This window comes from Protopterus annectens, chromosome 7.part0, assembly GCF_019279795.1.
Source record: "Protopterus annectens isolate FY-2018-M chromosome 7.part0, PAN1.0, whole genome shotgun sequence".
In the NCBI taxonomy this organism is placed as follows: Eukaryota; Metazoa; Chordata; order Ceratodontiformes; family Protopteridae; genus Protopterus; species Protopterus annectens.
In genome coordinates this window covers 482462485-482485210 of record NC_056739.1, presented here as the reverse complement: position 1 = coordinate 482485210, position 22726 = coordinate 482462485, and the positions used below count along the sequence as shown (strand labels likewise).

General features: G+C 39.4%; 1 protein-coding gene across 1 annotated transcript in view; it reads right to left on the bottom strand.

The window, feature by feature from the left end:
- MINK1 (misshapen like kinase 1) overlaps positions 1-22726 on the bottom strand; it is a 1658622-nt gene that overhangs the window by 1176343 nt on the left and 459553 nt on the right. Inside the window, exon 8 of the mRNA XM_044077078.1 lies at positions 19896-19950. Within this exon, the coding sequence (XP_043933013.1) occupies positions 19896-19950 (55 nt within the window). The remainder of the gene's footprint in view (positions 1-19895; positions 19951-22726) is intronic.

Genomic DNA, 22726 nt, shown 5'->3' with positions numbered 1-22726 from the left:
TAGTGGGAACGGCTTGGAAGCTCATATGGGATGGCTGTCCCTGAGGTGCAGGATAAGTAGACTCAGACAGGACCCAAAGGGAACAGGGACTGGATCTGAAGGTACAACAGTCTAAACTACTCTGGGGTGAGAGAAAACCCTATCCACCACATCAAAGGCGGATGGGCCAGGAGAAGCAGAGGGCAATCTGACCAGAGACAAGACTCTTGGCACAGACTATACAAGGCTTCCCCGGCTCTCAGCCAGAGGGAGGAGTCAGAGATGAACTGTCCAATGTAGAAGCCCAGAGGGGAGGCAACAGCTCCGAAGATGATGCTTTGCCTCCAAGAAATATCGTGCTTTCAGGAGATGGGAAAATCATATCAGGATAGTTGCTGGAGTGGATGACAGAATTGTTGGATCAAACAGTTCAACTCTGTTCTCTGACCTGAGGGCTCCGAAATGGCAGGTCAAATTAGAAGAGTGATAACAGGCTAGAAAAAATGTTTAAGGATCACGGCCTGATGGCAGACGCAGCCAGCAAGACCCCCATCTGGATATGTGTTCTGAAGAATTATCTTATCCGCCTTTGCCTCAAAGACTTTGGGAGGACCTAACAGAGGAAGTGGAAAGTGGTCTGGAAGACATTTGTGGGGGGGTCTCGTGAAAGTAAGGGGACCTCAACCTTGGGAATACCATCTCCAGGGAACACCTTGGATTACAGAGCCAAGGAGACTTGGCAACAGTAGATGTCTGATACAATGACTTTGGATCTCAATTCTGAAAATTTGTTTAGGTGGCTCAGAAAGAAGCCCCGACTTACACCACGCAGAGGAGTGTTTTTGGTGATACCTGGGGTCCTTAGATTTATGAGAAGGGGTTTGAGCCCCTGAAGTTGAAGTATCAGATGAAGTATCAGATGAAGGAGGACTTTTACAACAAACAGCTTGTTCCTCCTGTCAGTAACAGCCCTGGTATAAACACAAACGGAGCAGGTGTCGTCCAAGTATGCCACGCTTAGACAAAAGATGCACTTCTTGTGGGCATCACAGTTGGGGATCTTATGCCCACAGGAAGTGTACTTTTTAAATCCAGTAGGCTTTTCAGCCATACAGTACAACAATGCAAAGTAGAAAGCCTACAAACAAGGGAGAAAGTTTAACAGTTGACAGATTTATGCTAGCAATAGAACTAAAAAATACCTCAAAGCAAGGTAAGACAGGAATAAAGGTTAACAATGGTTAGAGGACTACTAAGAAAGAATTTAAATTTGGTAACTTGAAAAGTTTAGAAAATATACAAGGGAGAAACTATTAACAATCAGGAAATAAGACTTAAATACAAAATCTTTAAATTTTTAAGCTCACTACACCCAAACCAAGCTCAAGAGATCGCAATCCTGAGCAAACGAGATCATAGGTAATACAGTGGTCAGGGGCAATATGGGTAAGGGAGGAGCTCAAGAGTTGAATCCTACAATCTAGACAAAGTGGCAGAGTCGATCATATCTGAAACCACTTGTTGAGGAACAAATTAAAATGACAATCATTTATTAGAGCCATTATCTTTTACATTTATGGTTTTCAAATTGTATTGCTAGTTCCATAGGTCTTCAAGATTTAACTTGGAGAAAAATTCTTAACCTGTGAAATATTCTGCCAGAACAAGGCAGTTTCTGAATATGGAAAAGTAACTGTCTTGTCCCCTGCAAAGGATTATACAATCCAAGCCCCTGAAGAGAGACTTGTTAACACACTGAAGGACAAGCTAGGAACCTGAAAGTAAATTAGACAAAGAAAGTTGTCAAGTAACTAAAGAAATAAAAGCCTCAGAAAAGAAATTTAATTCCACTGCAAATTGGAGCACTTCTCTGAGCAGATATACTCCGAGCGACCTCACTGATTGTGGCAAATTAAAAGATTTGACTTCAGCAGCACTGAAACACTTGGAATAAGTACATTTTGTATTCTTATGGAGTTATTGTGACGTATGTGCAGTTTTATTACTTTGTAGTACAAGATTTTCATTGGATTGCACACTAGTGAGTAGAGAAAGGACCTAGCCATTTAAAGGCCTTGGCTGTAAATCCTTGAAGTGGACTATTTTGCTATTGACTAGTGGGCTCATCTAAGTATTTTTAGCTTTTCTGCATGGCCAAAGAGCACCTGGTTTGACCGAAAAAGTGTTGCTCCACATGTGTACAAAAAGATTTTTTTAAACATCTTTATTAAATTACTACGCAAGACAAAGGCAATTATCTGAAAATAGAAACAGTACTAACATTTTCCATTTACATGCATCATATGTGCCAACTTTTCTTTGTAATCAGTCTAATATTACTGCTGAATTCTTGTCTTCCTTTAAACCTCATTCTCCCTAACATTATTCTGCAGATATTGTTCGCACAATTTCTATTTCTTTCTTTGTAATTTGTGCCTTCCCTTTTCTAAATATCCCCCCTTCCAGTTTATTTTGTATGTAATATTCAATATTTCAAATACAGTTGGCTTACATTTTGGGCCAGATTCCAAAAGACCATCGCAGTGCAAGCTAGCACTTGCACCGACAGCAGGCTGACCGCAAGTGTTTTGCAATCTGGCCCCCTGTGTAAACCTGCTGGCCTTAAACCAAAGTAGGCAATTTACACTGAAAGCAAGTCTTTTGGAATCAGGGCAGATCTGCATGGAGATAAACTCTCTTGGAATATGGCCCTTTGATTTCTGCTTTCTAGTAACTGCTTTTTTGGCAGACAGAATTAAACTCATCATCAAGGCTATTATTACATCTAGGCGATTCAGATCCTGTACCCCAGCTCAAAAAAAAAAAAAATCCCATCCTTTGTTAGGAATATTGGGCAAGCAAATGCCTAACAGAGTACTCTGTAGGGAATTTTTGTATTATCTGCCAACTCATTACATTCCCAAAACACAAGTCCCCAGGTACCTCTTTATTCCAGATCACATCTCCAACATTTATTTATTTAATTACATTTGTTGACCTGGAATGTCCGACTGGGCGCAGGTCCATTTTCAGCAGAGGCCCAGGGAGAAAAGCTCCACAAATTAAAATATTACATAGTTACAGATGAAGAACATAGTACATTCAGTAGATAACTAGCATCTGTTCTATCCACGAAGTCATAGCAGACATTAACAATTGTTACAATAAGAAGTTGCTGCCATATAATAAGTAGATAGGCATGGAAGTATCAGAGCTTGCTGTAATCAAAGGTAGTTTGTGGGGTGGAAGAGAGGTAGAGGGTAGATGGAGTTGGGAGAAGTTAGAGGGGAGAGTTACAAGGGCATAGCCAGCATGTTTTTAGGTGCGCTTTAAGTAAAGCTTTGAAGTGGGTGCATGATGGTAGAAAGGTTACTGTAGGGGGAAGGTGTTACATAATTTGGCTTTAGCGCTTGAGAATAGTGCTTCTCCAGTAGTGTTATTCGCTCTAGTAACCTGTAATTTGATTTTTGTTGCTGGATTGTAGTGGTCTGGTGGTAAGATAGGGTTGGAGTAGATACTGGAGGGATGGGACCTTTAGAGGATGGTTAACCAGTTTGTGGGCGAGTGTGAGTTGATACCATTGAAGAAGGTGAGGGAGTTCTAGCCAGCCTAGTTCAGTAAGTGAGAGACAGTGGTGACTGTGGTAGGATGCGCCAGTGGCGAATTTGGCGATTTTGTTGTAGCAGGTCTCGAGTTTATTTAGATCGCATTGCCTTAGGTTGGTATATATTGGAGAGGCATAAAGTATGGTGGAGATAAGGTGCAAATTTGCAACTGAAATCCTAGCTGGTTTGGTGAGGAGTTGCATATTTCTGTATAAGGCTCCAAGTTTTTGGTGGACTTTGTTTATGGTCATGGATATGTGAATGTCAAATTTGAGATGGTTGTCTATTTCAACTCCTAGCAATTTGCTATCTACCTGAAGAAAATGTCTTTGAAGTCTGCATTGGGTATAAAAATTCTTTCAAGCAAAGATCCTCAACATTTTGGATTCTGCTGCATACTTGGGAGCCACACATGTTCTCTTGTAAACTGCTTTTCCAGTCTCTTCCCAATCTTTAATGACCTCCCCTAATTGATTCTTATAGTTATGCAATATTTTATATGCCCTACTAATTAGCCATGCAACAGCAGCTTCTGTTCTAGACTGTATTAAACCCCCTGCAGAGCAGACATTTTACTTAAGATTACCCTATCCCTTCAATTTTCCTATACTCTGATAGGAATCTCTGGCAGTGAAGGCGATCTCAAGCCTGAAGGCCAATCATCATCTTTGCCTCATCCCACTGACTTTTTCCTCTCTAGTTAAATGTTCCCAATATCTTGGTTCCTTTGGCAGTTTTCTCTAGCAAATTCCAGCCCCCTCTTCCCCATTTTCTCTACCCCTACTTGTAGTCATTTATATCAGTAAAACCTACTTACTCCACTCTCCAGTTGGCTTAGGTCTCAAAATAATTCTGGATAATATATGCATATTCTAGAAGGAAATTATTCTCCTTAAAGATCTGCATCCAAAATCATACTATTTCTTGAACTTGTATGCAACTGTGCAGCTCTAAAATATCCCTTCAAATCATGTAATCCTAAAATTATCTTGTTCTCCTGGAAGGATCGAATCATCCCACTTCACTCTTGCCCTCTCTTATCCTCCCAGACAAATTCCCTCAACCCTTAAACTGTCCACAACTTCACTTGTTGATAAAAGTATGCCCGACATGCATATAAATTTAAAGGGACCACATATTTTCACTACTTGGATCTTACTATCCCATAAAGAGCTTCCAATGTCTCAGTTTTTGTATTATCTTTTGCTTAGTCTCTTCCCACATATGCTTAGCTGCCATAACAGAAGCCTTTTTAATCTCTCCTTCTAAATACTTCATCTTATGTCCCCATAAGTATGGGAACTGCTGAACCAAATTTGTGGGTGGGTACACAATTTACAGCTAAAGTCTTTGCTGCATCCATCAATTTTATATCCTAAAAATACTTTAAACCAACTCAAAATGTTCCATAACACCAAAACGGCCCTTTCTTGACTTATCAGATACAAAAATAATATCTTTAAATAAGGCCAACTTTTCTTGATTACCACACCAATTATATCCTTGTATTTTGAGTCACTTATTTTCCTGACAAGGGCTCACAATATAAAATAAAGTGAGAAACAGAACACTCCTTCCCAGTTCACTTGTTAAATTTCTCAAAAAGGAACCCTCTCACTAATTCTTACCTCCAATCTTTCATATATCTTCCTAATTAATCTTAGTGTATCAGGGATTGCAAATGCTTCCATTGCCAGACTCAAATTCCCTCTTACTCAGGCAAATGCTTTCTCTGCATCAAGACCCAACAGCAGCACTATTTTCTTTCCATTATGCTTCCCTCTGGGTCATTGTTCTGGTAATGCTGAAGGTTTGCCTTCCCGCCACAAACCAAAAATGATCCATACCTGTAAGTTTTGGCAACATGTTTGACATTCTTTCAGCTAGTGTACACATTTTATAGTAATGGTTTAAAACAGAAAAGGGTCTGTATGAAGCAGAATCTGATGGGCCTTAACCTTCCTTTAGCACAGCCATCACAGCTTTCTTCCAAGTTGTTGCTGCGTCCCCTCCTTTTAAAAACACAGAAAAAACATCTTCCAGATCTTTCACTTTCTTCAGTCCTAACTTCCCAAATTTCAGCCTCATCTACCTCCAACCTTGGCATATTTAAGTCTTAGATAAATTATTTCCATTTGTGTTCTCTCTTACTTCCACATTTCTCTACTGTATACAAATTTTCATGAAATGTCAAGAATTTCTAAAACCTCTACAGGATCTCTGGTTATTTTTCTCGTCATAGGCGCCTAAGTTTGGCAACAACCCTTTCTGCTGCCAAGGTCTTGTGCTAAATGTTTCTGCGCAATGGAGTTATCAAAAAATAGCTGCTTAACAGCAATCTCTTTAGTCATGCATAATATCCAGATACTCCCTTATTTTCTCTTTAGCACTCTGTAGTTGCACTTCTTGTTCTGGGAGATTCCCCTTATTCTGCAATACTTTAACCTTTGTCAACCCCTCTAATTCCCATTACTTCATAACCATATCTTTTTTTCTTTACCTTGTTTTTTTATTCCATGTTTGTTTTATCCACAGCACTATAACTTCTGAAGAGATTTCTATCTTTGTGTGTAGACCAACACTGTTCCTTTTGGACTAGACAGATTGTTCATTTTAGACAGTGACTGTACTTCAGTTAATCAACTCCTAACCTCGTGGGTACCAATTCCCCCCCTTCAGTTTACATTAGTAAACAACTGCATCATGGATTTGTGCTTTACATCTCTAACCAGCCTAGCTGGAATGGGCATCCTTAGATAAATGTAGCAACTGACTGCAGTTTAAACAGTGTGCGAGAGACGTAGTTACTTCATGTTAAATGAGGTAAAAGCTCTCATACCTAGCCACTACACAAACTCTTAGTACTACACTAAACCAATCATACATAACTCAAATCAAACACAGACCTAACTATGTGGAGTGGCTTAAAAGTAACCTACCCATCTACACCACAAAGGCCTCCAACATGTAACCTTGGAAACAAGTTCCCTCAGTAACCTCACAAATTTACAAAACAAGCAGTCCCCACCATGTAACATAAAACCACTAGTCACACTGTCTAAAGTCAAAAGCCCGTAAGGCAAATCTTCACACAATCCTGTATCCAAATTATTAAACAATACCATAGTGAGTCGTACAGATACACTACTCACATGGCGGGACGTGGAGAAACTTGCTCAGCTAGCTATCAGGTTCCAAAATTCACCACACACTGTAAGCATTCAAGTCTCTGCACCACAAGTACACATGACAGTGCCACTGTACGTGTGGGTGTAAATGACACATGTACCTCACTAGACTATATGAAAAGCCAATGGATGGAGCTCGCTGAGAACGTCTGAGGAAATTATGAACCGATCCTTGACAGTATACCATCTTCCCCAAAAATTATGCCACAATATAAACAAAGAATTGACAAAACTGATAACTTCTGGTATCATTCAAACGGGGTGCAGTATTCATCAGACTGCGAATAGATGGAATACAGCCCTAACAATTTTGATGGCCTGCACCTCTCCCACACAAAGCATTCATATACTGGCTAAAACACTGTCCATTATCCTCTCCCATAATGCCATTTCAGGCAATGTCAGTCATCCAAGACTTCCAAAATAAACAGAATCAGGATGTTAACGTATTGCTGCTCAAGGCAAGGCGTGTTAAACTCCACACCCTGAAAAGCAAAGTTATATGCAACTTCAGACAGACATGGTTAAAGACCAGTGAAAGCACTTCTAAACCTACAAGTCCTACAGACCAACGGCATTAGATGAAGTCACTTAAGGCTTAAGTATCCATCTAAAAGAAACATCTTCCCTCTAGATTCTTTAGACAAGACTGCAGCCTGGAACTCCTGCACACTGAACTTAATAAAAGCAAAGCCCACTATCACATCACAGCTAACTAGAGAACCCCATCTGTGTTCCCATCAGCCCATATATCCTACAAACCAGTATAGAGCCCCCATATTACACCAAACATGCTTCTCATGGGAGAGACTTCAACTGCCCCTCTATCAAATGGGAGACATGCCAACAAAAACATATGCCTATAGAGATATATGGACTTCATAAATAAAAACTTCCTGGATGTTTAATCCATACCTCAACCAAGGGAGATAAAATCCTGGACTGTCTTTACAAACGTAGACCACATCAACACGCCACTTACGGTAATCTCCTCCCTGCTCAAATCAGAACACAAGTTGGTCATAACCAACTTAAGAAAGGAACATGAAGCATCATCCAATACATCAGCATTCATAGACTGAGTAAGCATATCTACTAAAATTGAGTGATGACCTCACTGCATTCTAAAGCTCTTTCTACCTCAATGATCCCAATGCTTATGTGAAATCTTTTACTGCAAATACTATGCACATAATTGCAGAGATGCATCTGTCCCCTTTGGGATCTAGTACAAAGCTAAAGTAAAAAATGAATCCCTATGGTGGAACCTTAATATAACCAAGCTCTATAAAACCACTCAGCCCACACAAAAATGAATCCAGCTCTCAAGAAACCAAAAACACTTACTAAAATAAGGAACTCCAGATCCTGATCAAATCAACCAAAATCAGATATGACATAAAATAGCCACACATCTTTAATGGTGTTTGAAATTTTAGAAATAATGCCCAGGGCTGTGTGGTGCTAATAGTAAATTATAGTACTTGGGCCCAGAAGACAAAACCTACTAGCGGACAAATTCAGCTCAAATTTTACCCCCTCCAACTCAATCTACAACCCCACTTCAAATCACCCATGAACAGGTTTTCAAGGCACTAAGACCAAGAACATTACATCTCCAGGACTGTGCAACATACCAGGTACTCTAATGGTTATCCTAAAACAGGACCAGACAGAACCTACAGCAGAATTACCTTCAAAACAGGCTGTGTGCCAGATGGACAGTAATTATTCCATTGCACAAAACTGCAGTTTCAAAGGACTCAAGTAATGCAAGACCCATAAGCCTGATCAGCCTCATCCACAGAGTTATAAAAAGGATCATTATGGGCCTAATTAATAGGAATAAAGGTAATCTATAAAACCTCAATGCACCCAGTTCGGGTTCGTCAAGGTCAGATCCTACCCACTTAGCATGACAGACATCTTTGAAAGACACTGAAAAAATGAATGAGGGGAAAAAAAATCAGTGCACACTGCATACCTGTACCACAGAAAGCCATTAGACATCTCCCATACTTATGAGTAGCACATTAACTCACCTAGACTGCAAAAACACAAGAGTTCATGTTAAACCGGTTCAAAAACACAACACAAAAAGCAAGACTGGACAGCTCTGCCTCCCTCCAAAAGACCTTTCACTGTGCAGTACCAAGGTTCAGGCCTTGGGCTACTTCCCTTTGGCATTTACTTCTCGAAGGCCAAAGCTTATTGTTAAGGGTTCAGGGCTAACCAACTTCACAGATTAAATGCAAACCTGAAACCATTCTAAACTCCCCAGAAGACACCAAGATACTACAACAGGGTCTGCCCCAAACAAAGACAAACTAAATGTTAACAAATATATAACTGCATCCTTCTGAAAGCACAACTCCCCTTGTAATAATCACACTGATAATACCCCCAGAAAATTGATCCTACAGTTAAGACATCTGTGAACCAATGCTGATTAACGGTCCTTTAAAAAAGTCCTTTTTCATTGCCCAGCTTATATCTAAAAGTATAACTGTCCAAAGCTAGGGATGCAACTGTTCCACTGTATTGGAACTTAAGCTGACCATTGAATACAATGCCCATTTTGATATGTACTAGTCCAAATAGTTGTTATAACAGAAATGACCACAACACTTCACTAAAATACCAAGAGGACAAATCATAAATTATGCAAACCAACTTAAAGTCTTGTCCCTCTTCCGGGTATCAAATAGGTTACTGAGGGGTGACCTCCGCCTAGTGCATATAACTATAACAGACCCTATTCTGTTGCACCTGCTACACATTTGCAAACAATATCTTAAAACACCCAATAAAGGACCTCAATCTCTTGCAAAAATTAACAGAATATGCTTGAGGGACAGGCATGTATCACTGAGAATACCTTCTTTATGGAACAGTTTTGTACTCCACATAAATTACTGTACTTTTCCTACTCTAGTCAAATGCAATTTAAACAAATGGATGGGTAAAGGCAAATTCACCCCTGATTTAGCAAAAGCAGCTCTCATGGATAGGGGAACATGTAATTACCTCCAACATATACCTGCTGTTATGCTCAATTTTAGATATTTGCACTGCAAAATGTTGGTGTGTCTTTCGGCTTTTCCCGGTTAGGGGTCGCCACAGCAGAACGCCGGTCCGCTAATGATTGGCAGTAGATTTTTACGTGCTGGCTTGCCGGGCCTAACGCACAACCTTCAATGAAGGAACACCCATTCACGCATGTTGACACACAGAAGACGCTCAGAATCGAATGGGCAACGTCCAACTGAGGCGACAACGCTACCGCAGCACCACCACCGCAGTGCAGATATTTGCACTGCAAAATAAAAGGGCTATATGTTAACATGGGAATGTAAGGCTAGGATTCTTAATATCCTCACAAGTGAACAGCTTATTAAGCAACTAAATGAGTGGATGTAGCTCAGTGGTAGAGTGCATGCTTTGCATATACAAGGTCCTCTGTTCAATCCTGAACATTTCCATGGCAATTTAAGGACTGGGGGTTGGGATAATAGTTAAGGCATTTACCTCACAGACAAGGTGCAGGATTTGATTCTCACCTTTAAAGAGAAAAGTAAAGTACAGTTGTGTACACTTACCATGAATGTAGATGTTCGAGTGTATTCACTGTTGCAGTCATTACATTTGGGGTAATCTGCTGGCAGGTTGCTCTCAGTCAGCCTGAATTCCAAAGTCCTGGGTCCTGCGTCGGTTGCTGTCTTCTCTTCCATGACGTCAGGTCGCCAGGGGTATAAAACATGCAGCCGATGCCATTTTCTTTAGTTTTTCTTGATCCCGATGTCAGGTGCCCCCAAAAAGGTAGCAAAAAAAAAAAAAAAAAATTATATACATACATACATACATGCATCAATATAAACTTTACCTTCATCTACAAGCAAATACACTACATAGGTTTTAGAAGATAGAGAAGGAAAGATAAACTCCAGAATGACAGGGGGATGGCGGGAGGGTAACATGGACTGCAACAGTGAATACACTCGAACATCTACATTCATGGTAAGTGTACACAACTGTACTATGTTCTTCGCGTTTCACTGTTGCAGTCATTAGATTTGGGTAGAATCCCAAAGCTATGGTTGGGAGGCTGGAGCTAAACAGCATTAGGTGCGGCCATAAGGCCCTGCAGCACTGCTGTGGCAAAGCCTGCCCTGGACGTAGAGTAGAAAGGGAAATGATAACGCTTTGCAAAGGTGTGAACAGAACTCCAAGTAGCAGTCTCTAGAATGTCTTTGGTTGGTACTCCTCTGAGAAAGGCTGCTGAAGTAGCTGCAGCTCTGGTGGAATGAGACCTAATGCCCTTGGGCACAGGTTTACCATGGTGTAAGTAGCAGAAACGGATGCAGTGGCTTATCCACTTTGAAATTGTCTGCATTGAAATAGCCTTTCCTTCTGATCCTGCAGCATATGTAACTAGTAATTGCTCAGTTTTTCTTAGAGCTTTAGTCCTGCTCAAGTAGAATCTTAGCGGTCTGTGTACGTCCAAGGAATGCAGAATTCTCTCCCCTTTGTTCTGCAGATTTGGATAAAAAGTTGGCAGATAAATAGTTTGGTTAAGAGCCATACTGGAAACCACCTTAAGCATAAAAGTAGGATTTGTTCTCAGAGACACCCTGTCTGGGTAAAATATGATAAAAGGCTTTACCGCCATGAGGGCCTGTAGCTCTGAAACTCTTCTTGCTGAAGTAATTGCTAGTAGCAGAGCTGTTTTCCATGATAAGAACTTTATATCAGCGGTAGCAGCTGGTTCAAATGGAGGCAGGGTGAGCTTTTCCAACACATAATTGAGGTCCCATGCAGGTAATGGTGATCTTCTAGGAGGCCTTAAATTTTTGGCTCCTCCAAGATACTGCTTTAGTAAAGGATGAGAAAAGATTGGTGGCTCTGTATTGTAATGAGCCAAAATGGCAGAGGCATGGATTTTGATTGATGAGAAAGATAGGCCTTTGTCAAGCATCTCAGTTAAGTATTGTAATATCTGAGGAATATTTGGTTCTGCTGTATCAGTTCCTTGTGCTTGATTCAAAGCACAGAATCTCTTCCATTTGTCAGCATAAGATTTTCTAGTACTAGGCCTTCTGGCTTCCAAAATGACATCCATCACAGCTTTACTGAGAGGTGTTGTTTGTATAACTACATGATCAGCAATGCTGCCAGGTTCAGTGTCTGTAGTTGATTGTGCAGGAGCTGATTGTTTTGCTGGGACAGTAGTTGAGGTCTTTGAGCTAAGGTCCAAGCTGGGTATTGAGAAAAGTTCCTTAGGACTGGGTACCAATACTGGCAGGCCAGTCCGGGGCAATTAGTATCATCTTTGGTTTCTCTTGTCTGACTTTTAGGAGGACCTTGGGGAGAAGAGGCAGAAGAGGAAAGGCGTAAACTGATAGGTTTTTCCAACTGAAGGATAGGGCGTCCACTTTCCATGCTTGTCTGTGATAAGTCCTTGTGCAGAATCTTTTCAATTGATAATTTTGAGGAGAGGCAAACAGATCTATGTCTGGGCTCCCCCATTTCTGTGTTATCATGCTGAAGACTTGTGGATTTAGTTTCCACTCGTGAGGATCCATAAAGTTTCTGCTTAAATCGTCTGCCAGTGTATTTTGTTTTCCTGGCAGGAATTGAGCTTGAAGATGTATTTGGTAGGTCAAAGCTGTCCCACAGTGCCATGGCTAATCTGCAAAGGGGCTATGAGTGTGTGCCTCCTTGCTTGTTTATATACCACATGACTGTGGTGTTGTCCGTCTATCAGTAGTTGTCCTGGATGAATTAAGTCCTTGAAGGCTGTTAGGGCATTGTGAACAGCTAGCATCTCTTTCTGGTTGATATGCAGATGCATCTGTTTTGGGGTCCATATGCCCTGAATGCATCTTCCTGCCATGTGGGCCCCCACAGGCATAATCCTATGCATCTGTTAAGGTTTGACTGGCAGGGGGGTGAGTGAAGGGCCGTCCCAAGTTTTGGTGACATGCCTTTGCCCACCATAGAAACTCCTGTTGTAGGCAGGGTATGAGAGGAGTCATTGCTTCCAGACTGTGAGAATGTTGACTCCATAAACTTTTCAGGTACCATTGAAGTTTCCTCATATGCAGTCTTGCATATGGAATTAGTAGGATGCAGGATGCCATTAAGCCCAAAGCCTGCAGAATTTGTCTTGCAGATAACTGGGTCTTTGTTGCCATCAGTTTGAAGTAAGTAGTCAGTTGCCTTTGCTTGTCTGGCATGAGGTAAGCCATCTGGGCAGTTGTATTCAAGCTTGCACCCAGGAATGTTATCTTTTGAGAGGGTACCAGTTGTGATTTCTTTTCATTTATTGTGTACCCCTAGGCATGTTAGGGGACTTTTCACAAGAAGAAGAAGAATGTCCTTGTTCTCTGCTTGAATGAGACAGTCGTCTAAGTAAGGATATATTTGTATACTTCTTTGTCTGCAAAACGCAATTACTGGTGCCAGGCACTTTGTAAAGACCCTGGGCACAGCAGATAAGCCAAAGGGCAGTGCACAGAATTGGTAATGCATTAAGCCAGCCTTGAATCTGAGGTATCTTCTGCACGATTGTCTTATTGGGACATGCAGGTATGCCTCTTTTAGGTCTAATGTCATCAGCCAAGCATTCTTGCCCAGCATGGGCAGAAGCTGCAGCAAAGTTAGCATTTTGAAATGTCCAGGTATGTGTTCAAAATCTATAAATCCAGTATTGGCTGCCAGGCCTTGTCCTTTCTGGGTACCAAGAACAGTCTTGAGTAAAAACCTTGTCCTTGTTCCTGTTCTGGTACTATCTGAATGGCCCACATATCCATGAAGGACGTAACCTGTTTCTGTGCCTCTTGCCCATTGATTTTTTGGCAGATCTGGCCAACCATTTGCCATTGGCAGAGTGTGGAAATGGAATCTGTATCCCTGTGATACGATGTTTAGTACCCACGTGTCCTGGGTTATTAATTGCCAGTTTTGAGCAAAAAGTGCTAATTTTCCCCCTATGGGTGCTGCCAAAAGATAAGTGCTTGGTATAGGCAGAGGGAAGTCATTGGGATTGCTTTCTGTAGGTTTGTGTTTATCTCCTGCAGATTTGGAGGTAGAAGCGCCCCATTGCTTTGACCTTTATGAATCTTGCGCCTGGTATCTGGAACCCTTAGGGCGTCTGGATTTGCCCTTTTGAGCTCTGTCTGACACAGGAAAGGACCAATTTTTTTGTAGGCCAGTGTCTACTTAATCTAGGTGTCTGCACTTGTAAAAAGTCTAACAGTTTGCATAGACTTAGCTTTGTCTTCCATTTTCTTTAAAACCTCTTCTGCCTTAATACCAAACAGAATCATGCTGTAAAGGTGCATCTAGCAGTTTAGCTTTAACATGATCAGGCAAATTTTGTTCCTTTAACCAGGCATGCCTCCTAATCACAGATCCAGTAACTGTGGCCCTGCAGGAGGCCTCTAAGGAATCAAACCCACATTGCAAAGTACGCTTTCCTACTTGTTCAGCTGCATGCAATAATTCCTGCAATTCTTTATTTTCTGTACATTCTGAAATCAACATCATTTTCTGTTTCAGCAATCCCATAACATGTTGGCACTTTAGCATATGAAATTGACAATTTAAGGCCCTGATTGCCAAGGTTGCAGATGTATAAACCTTTTTTGCCCATCTGTCCAGTGCCCTTGAATCTCTGTCAGAGGGGGTAGGGTTTTTTGCTGTCGAGGCCTTAACTCCCTTTGGACCCAGTGAAATAGTTTCAGGATCAGCAGCAGGGTTTCTGAATAAAAATTTGAGAGAGTCAGGGACCCTGTAATATCGGTCAGGCTTACTGGGAGCCGGAGGTAAGGAGTCAAGCTTGACTCCGAAAACACATCCACAATGTCTAGGACAGGTGGAATGGCTAAAGGTCTGTGCTGAGGGAGAAGGAGGAAATCCTCAAGCCTCTTTTTTGATTCCGAGAAGTCTTGACTCTCCCAGTGAAAATGCTCCCTCAAAGTATGCAATGTTTCTCCAAATGAATAATCCTCAGGAGGAGATGCAGATGGAATAGACTCCTCAGCATCAGAATCCTCATAGGGAGTTAGAGAATTCCTGATCAGAAGAGGAATCAGAAGAAATAGAAACCTGATCTGAAGATTCATAGTAAGTGTCTTGCCTAGACCTCTTATCTAGAGGGGGATGGGTACCCCTGATTAAGGTAATAAGGTCTTCAGACATTTTGATCATCTGTTTTTTAGGCATAGAGGCCTGTGCATGTGGCTCATGCATCAGTTTTTTAGTTTTAGAAGTTGCTTTTGTTTTTGGTTTTGCAGCTGTCATCTGTTTGATATACAAATGTTGAGATCTGAATACACCCTCACAAGCCGGTGCCTGCTCAGCAGCTCCGGACCCATCTGAGGGAGATACATCCGTCGGTCCAATACCCTGAATATCTTGCGGCATGCAGGACTCCACGTGGGTGTCGGTAGAGGCCTGCGACTCGAAGGTAGCGGGTATCAGGGGCTGCGAAAGCACCTCACCAAGTACCGGCGAACCGGTGACTGGCTTAGAAGCTTAGTCATCAGTTTTGAATCTCGACTGCCTTTCTCTGTCCTTTTCTTTGCGTTTTTTTATGTACTCCAGTTGTCGGATTACTATCCGCCGACATTTCTGGGTAGTTAAATCTGCTTCCAAAATACTCGGATACAAAAATATACAGAAGCTTAATAGTGCGTTAGTTAAATCTAGCACAAAACAGACATCCAGGCATGTTGTGATCAGGGCCTAGGCAAGGAATACAGTATAAATGGAAATCCTTATGAGGTATTTGCTTTCCACAAGTAATACAATTATTAACTTTTTCTGACATCGGTAAAAAACAAAAAAAAAGTTTCCCCAACTGGGTACTTAGCTTTAGTGAAGACTTTGGTTCTGAAACTCAAACACGAATATTTCAGTAGTCGGCCGACCGGCACTTGCGAAATGCTTCTGCTTCGGGCACTGCGCTGCAAGAAAGACTAAAGAAAATGGCGTCGGCTGCATGTTTTATACCCCTGATGACCTGACGTCATGGAAGAGAAGACAGCAACCAACGCAGGACCCAAGACTTTGGAATTCAGGCCGACTGAGGGCAACCTGCCAGCAGATTACCCCAAATGTAATGACTGCAACAGCGAAACACGAAGAACATCTGTCTAAACTTAAAATGGCTTGCAAGAGCAGTTAGACTAGTACTTTATCTATGAATAAAATATTCTCAATACTGAAGTGTCTGAAGGTATATGGAGCCACAGATTTTCAGAAAGCATTACATGATTTGTCAGGGTGGGGCAAGACAAGACACATGTGCAGGAATATATTCAGTTTGCTTGCACAGACAATTCAAGCTCTAGGCAAAAAAAAAATCTACTTTAAAACTCCCTGGAATTGTTTTACTGAAATTTTATTTGCCTTGCCAAGAATGCTTATTTTGATTACTGACCGACTGAATTTTTTCCAAAGAACCTTTTCTTTTTCATCACCTTTTTAAAGGAACCTCAGCAGAGGGAGGTTAAATAATCCTTATACAAGGAAGAATACAGGATCTCAGTTTTGAAAGATTCAAATATTCTGAGAAAGTAGCAATGCAAGTGTAGTAAACAACATACCATATCCAATGCTCAAGAAACAGCTTCAGTAATGTCATAAGTACATCTTGGAGTGTATATATAAACAACAAAGACTATCAGTGAGTCCCAGCTCTACCTTCCAATAAAATTTATTTCGTTGAACAGTTCCTTCTCTAGCGCCTCGGCCAACAGCCTTTACAGAGTAAAACAGTAAAACTCATAAAACACTTGCAATATATACAAAAAACCAAGTAATCAATCAATTACATAATTAAACTATCAAATCACATAGCTTAAATATATTTAAAGTCATAGTCTTAAACAAGACATTGCCAGTTACATTCTCTGTTCATTCCATGTGGATACAAAGTCCCAAATTTCATAATCAAAATGCATTCCTTTTGTCTTAACATATTTTTTTGCCTATCAACATCATTATAATATAATGGAACATGTTCCAGAACAGACACTTTTATATTCTCAATATTTCCATGGTGCACTGAGTTAAAATGTTCAGCAATAGGACTAGTAATTTTATTATTTTTAACATCTCTAATATGTTCTTTTATCCTATCTGCTAGCATTCTTTTGTTTCTCCAATATAATATTTGTTACAATCACAGAATATGACATACACAACACCTTTGCTCATACATGTATATTTGCCTTTTGTAACAAAAATTTTGCCATTTATTTTATTCACTTCATTTACAACATGTTTACATATAGCACATTTTCCACAAGGGAATGTTCCCAAATTCTTCACAACATTTAATTCATTAGTGCAAGGCTTTTATAAATGCTGTGTATCAGAAAGTCCTGTATATTTTTCCCCTTTCTATATGATGTCATTAATTTTATATTTTTCAGTGATGTTATATCTTTTTAATAAAATTCCAATATTCCATAATGATTTTATTACCAATCATAGAGAAGTTAGTGTACTTTGTAACAAAAAACATTCTCTCCTGTTCAGTCCCATATTTATTGCTCCTTTGATAGTTATTTTGTCTAGTAGTGCCCTTACTCTGTTTAAAGGCTCTATGCAAGCTATTTTCTACATCATCTGGGTTATACCCTCTATTTTTAAATATCTCAGCCACTTTATAGGCCTCCCTAAAAGCCATATTAATATCAGAATTGAGTCTTTTTATTCTCAAAAATTCCCCATAGGGGATGGCTGACAACGTATGGGGGGGATGGCAACTATCTCCCCACATTTTCCAGCTTATTTCATCAAATTTTCTATGAATACTAGTATATATGGGAAAGCCATTATTGCCCCTAAGCGAAATATCCAAGAAATTAACCTGATTTCCCTTTTGTATGTCACTAAATTTTATACCAAATCTGTTATTATTTAATTCATCAATGAAATTATCTGATGTCTCCCAATCCCCATGACAAATGAAAATTAGGTCATCAATAAATCTAAAATACCTTAGAACATTATTTTGAAAGAAAGGCAACCTATAAAGATGTTCATTTTCAAATAGCCCCATAAACAGGTTAGCATAGGCTGGTGCAAACGCTGCCCCATAGCAGTACCTGTAACTTGTCTATAAACAGTGCCATTAAATTCAAAAAATTATTTTTCAAGCAGAATTCCACCAGTTCCAGGACATAATATGTTTTAGGACTATCATTCAAAAGCATTTTATAGCTTCCAAGCCCAAAATATGGGAAATATTAGTGTAGAGACTCTCTACATCCACCGTAATAAAATACATATTTTCACCCCAATATATATCTTTTATTTTCCTTAGAAAATCATATGAATCTTGTATATAAGAAGGTAACAACAGAACTTTCTTTATCAATATTTCATGTAACATGATGCAAAGATTATAAGTAAAATATCCAGCTGACACAATAGGCCGACCAGGTGGTCGGTTCAGATCTTTATGAATTTTAGGTAAGCAAAAGAATTTTGCAATTTTTCTGTTCTTTACATTTATTTTTCTATTTATATCCATTTGACTTAGATAGTGTAATCTCACACCTTTCTGTAATAATTTTTCAAAATCCTTTTCTGCTTGACATAGCTGATTAATGTTAGTTTTACAATATACATTGTTGTTATCTAGATGTTGCATACACATACTATAATAATCATGAGAATTTAATATAACTAATTTTCCCCCTTTGTCTGCTTGTTTAAAGACTATATTACAGTTTTTACTCAGTTGTTGCAACTTTTCCCATTCCAATTTTGTTAGATTATAAGTATGCTTTTTATTCATAAAGCCCTCTATTTCCTTTTCTAACATTGTATTCAGTAGAGATTCAAAACGTACTATATTAGAATTTTTACATGGAGGTAAAAAATAGTTATTATCTTGGATAATATATTATTACATCTTGGAGTGTGTTGGAATAAGAGACACTGAACGCCAAATGATTCAGAACACGCTGGTTGGGTAAAAAAGCAATCTGTGGATCCGGGGCTCTATCACTTAAAAAGCTGGCTGCAAAGATGGCATCCAGAAAAGCTAGCAACACAGTACAATCAGCCACAATATATCATACCTTTACTGCAACTTGGGTATTGTACAGTTTTTAAATGCAATACCTTCAATAACCTTTTGCAAGCCTAGCCATTAAGAGCAGAGTTGGTAAGACTGACTGAAATTTAAACTTTTAAAGGTAAAAGTTACAAATGACATCCCTCAAAACCAAAGCCCAAGCTCTGAGCAATGAAAATGAAAGTTGCAGTTTTCCTTACAAAATATAAATTACAAGGGGTTCACCTCAAGGAAATAAGTCAACAATTTAAAACTGAGGCAAAACTTGACTGACAACCGCTAAAAAACTCCATAGTGGTTCAAAATATCTTTTTGACAAAAAATAACTTACTTCAAAAATATTGATTTTGAAAAACACAGTTCTGTAAGAGGCATTTTTTTGCACATACTTTTAGAAGCACTAACAAACTGTTAACCTCCTAAAGCCAACACAGAAGAGCACTCTTGGCTACAAGAAGGTTCCCATATTGGTGCCACAGCTACAGAGTTTATCCTGCTGCCCTTGCGGAAAAGAGTGGATAGGGTGCATGGAAGGTGCTCAAAAGCTTTGGAAGCTGGCCAGCTGAGACCCATCCTTGGCAGGACATCCCATATAGCTTAAAGCAATGACTTAGGGATGAACTCTGCATCTTTTCCCCACTGTTTTTATAAGTCTCTTCCCCTGCTTCATCCATAGTGGATTTATTTTCCTGATGGCTTGCACATTGCCTTTACCCCTTGTAGTGCTAAGGGTTACACTTCTGCATTTTTCCCCATTTTGCATGTATTTTTTCCACTGTGCAACCCTTTTAGACATGTACGTGTGACTGGATTTCAATAATTCTGAGGAATGGACTTGTAGCCCAGCACACTGGTTCTTGCTTCCTACACTGTCAGCACTATTCCAGAAGTTCCTACACTAGTCTATTTTTTCCCACTGCGCAAGAAAACAACCTAAGAAAGCAAAGCCTGAGGTGAGAAAGTTGGACAGCAAGTTTAAATGAAACGCCTCAGAAAGCAATATATAAACAAAGTATAAAAACTTACGTGGGGCTCCCTCTGCCATTTCAATAGCTGTAATTCCCAAAGACCATATATCGCTCTGCAGAAAAAGGAAATAGAAACAGTTACTTTTAGAAAAATTATAAAATATCAACAGCGAGAAACAAATGGGAATAACAGAGTTCATGTTCTTTTGGGACTTATTCACAGAGGTCCAAAGCCAATATTATGCTATGTTTCTGACTAAGGGTGAGGGAGAAGAAGAGTCCTAAACTTCCACAGTGCTTGCCTGGGACCAGACACGAACAGAGACTGCAAGTACACTTTGCTCTAGTTTTTTTTTTTTTTTTTAAACACACACAGCATAATCCCAACTGGAAAAAGCCCTACTTTTAGAACAATGATTACCCCAGCAATGAAAGAAAAGCATATACAAACACTTACTGTAGAAACCCAACAAGCAACAGACCATGCTTTTGAAACACTGATTAGACAGCAATGTACTGAAGGTGGCAGAACCATCTTTATGGTAGTTTAAATTCAATCAAGTTTAGCTCTTTCATCCTCAAAAAAAATAATCAAAAGTTAGTAATCTATATAGCACCCCCCCCCCCCCATGTGCAACAAAGGTATAAAATAACACTACTTATGAAGCAGAAAAAAAAAAGCATGCAATTGTGTGAGATCCTTCACAGTCACATATAGTGAAATATCAAAATGAAAGAAAAACTGTAAAGGTTTTTATGGATACATATAGTGAAATATCAAAAAGAAAGAAAAACTGTAAAGGTTTTTATGGATACATAGATATTTCAGAAAAGAATGGAGTATACAATGCACAGTTAAGATGGTAGTATAAAGGAGTGAATACTTGACATGAATATTATGAAGAAAATGGGTAGACTATAAATTCTACCCTCCGCATTGATTCCAGGAAATTTCCTTTTTATGAACGACAATGTCCTTTGATCATGCTGAAGGATGGACAATCAATTTGAAATTAAAGAGCTGAAATAAATTAAGATGGATGCTGGTCACACACCAAGATTAAATGGAAAACTATTAAGGGTTTTAAACTCAAGCAGAAGATGTTTCAACATTACATTTTTTAAAAGTAATTCTAAAAAAAGTTTTAGAGAGAGATTCTTTAAGTACAGTTTATTTTTTTGTAATTTTACTCATCTCTAGTGAGACAAAGGTAGTGTAAATTTTAATGGAGTATACCTTTAAAACGTAAAGTGTTGTGACAAACAAGTGTGGAAATGCAGTAGTCACAGTTCAAAAATATCCAAAGGTAAAGTAAGCAGCAAACAGCAGGTAAAATAAATCCCAGTTTAATGCGTATACAAACTGGTAAGCGCTTTCACTATGGAATCATGGCTTCTTCAGCCCCTAATAAAACATCTTTACTAAACATTTATAACAATCTCATAATACACAGACCAATCACAAGTTAAAACTAATAAAACAATTAGTTAAAGCTGAACTCACTATAATTGAACTCAGCAAAAGAAGGTAAACATTTTTCCCTCTCCTCCTGGCTTTTAAAACAGGTTTCAAAGGTACAAATTCATTTAAGCCTAGCCCCATATGAAAATGTAATTTGGCTATCCATCTTGCTTCACATCTCTGTTTCATTTTCAATGTTGTGTAACCTAACATTCTCATATAAAACGTCTTAACACAATAAAAGAAAACCTCTGTTCATTACCTTTCATCTGGACATGTTTAGCTAAGGCATTAACAGTATTACCTTTGCTTGTACAATACATATGGCCCCCAATACATTCATGACACTGTTTGTTTTCCCAAAATAGAATGAGCTGCATTGCTCACAGTTAAATTTAAGGAGCATTTCTTCCCTGTCTGTGGATAAGCAAACTCATCACCCTCTCTTACATACTGGCAGAAATTACAACTGCCACATTTTTTGGTACCCTCTCCCCATTGTCCATTGCCTAACTTACCCGGACAACAGAACAACCTCTTTAGATTCACCCTGTTTCTGTAATAAAACTTATATGTGCCAACTAATACTTCAACAGATGAATCAGAAGTTAAAATATGCCAATTCTTTTTAATTACATCAGTGACCTTATTTATATCATTACAAAAAGTCATAGGGACTCTGATGATGTTATCCCTTCTAACTTTCCTATACTGATCATGGGTGGGGGTCATAAAAGAGTCTCCCAATACCCCTTCCTAAGCTGGTGGGCACCATCCATATCCCTTAGTTATCTCAGTCCCCTATGCTCCCTATCCTCAAAATCTTCCTTCAGTCACAATAAATTACTCAAAGTCCTGATCTTTAACATGTAGCCTTGAGACCCTTAACATCTGTCCCTTCACCACATTCTCAAACACGTGGTTAGGATGCATACTACTATGATGGGACAAAACTCTGTTTGTAGCAGTCCTTCCTACAAAGGCTTGTAATAAGTCTATTACTACCAGGCTCCCTCTTCACTACAACATCCAAAAAGGATATCTTAGTATAGGACTTAATAGCAGTAAACAGCAAAAGGTGTAGTGGACTTTTGATTTAAATGTTTTGACCAATGTGCTCAGTTCTGAAAACATCTTTTTTGGGATTAAGTGCTAAACTGAGTGAATTACAATAACTATATACATATTCCTATCCTTCCACTCATGTTTTAATTCGTCTTCCTTCAACCATAGGCCCGGGTTGCAGTAATTTATGTTTTTGCCCAACAGCTGTCAATACAGCATGGCTAATGAAAGGAGAACAGATTTCACGCCAGCAAAATGACTGCCAAGATGGAAGAGAAATCCCAAATGTAATACTGAATGTCTAAGGAAACAGTTCTTCACCCACCATATTTCTAAATAAGACCTAAACACAGAGTAAGACC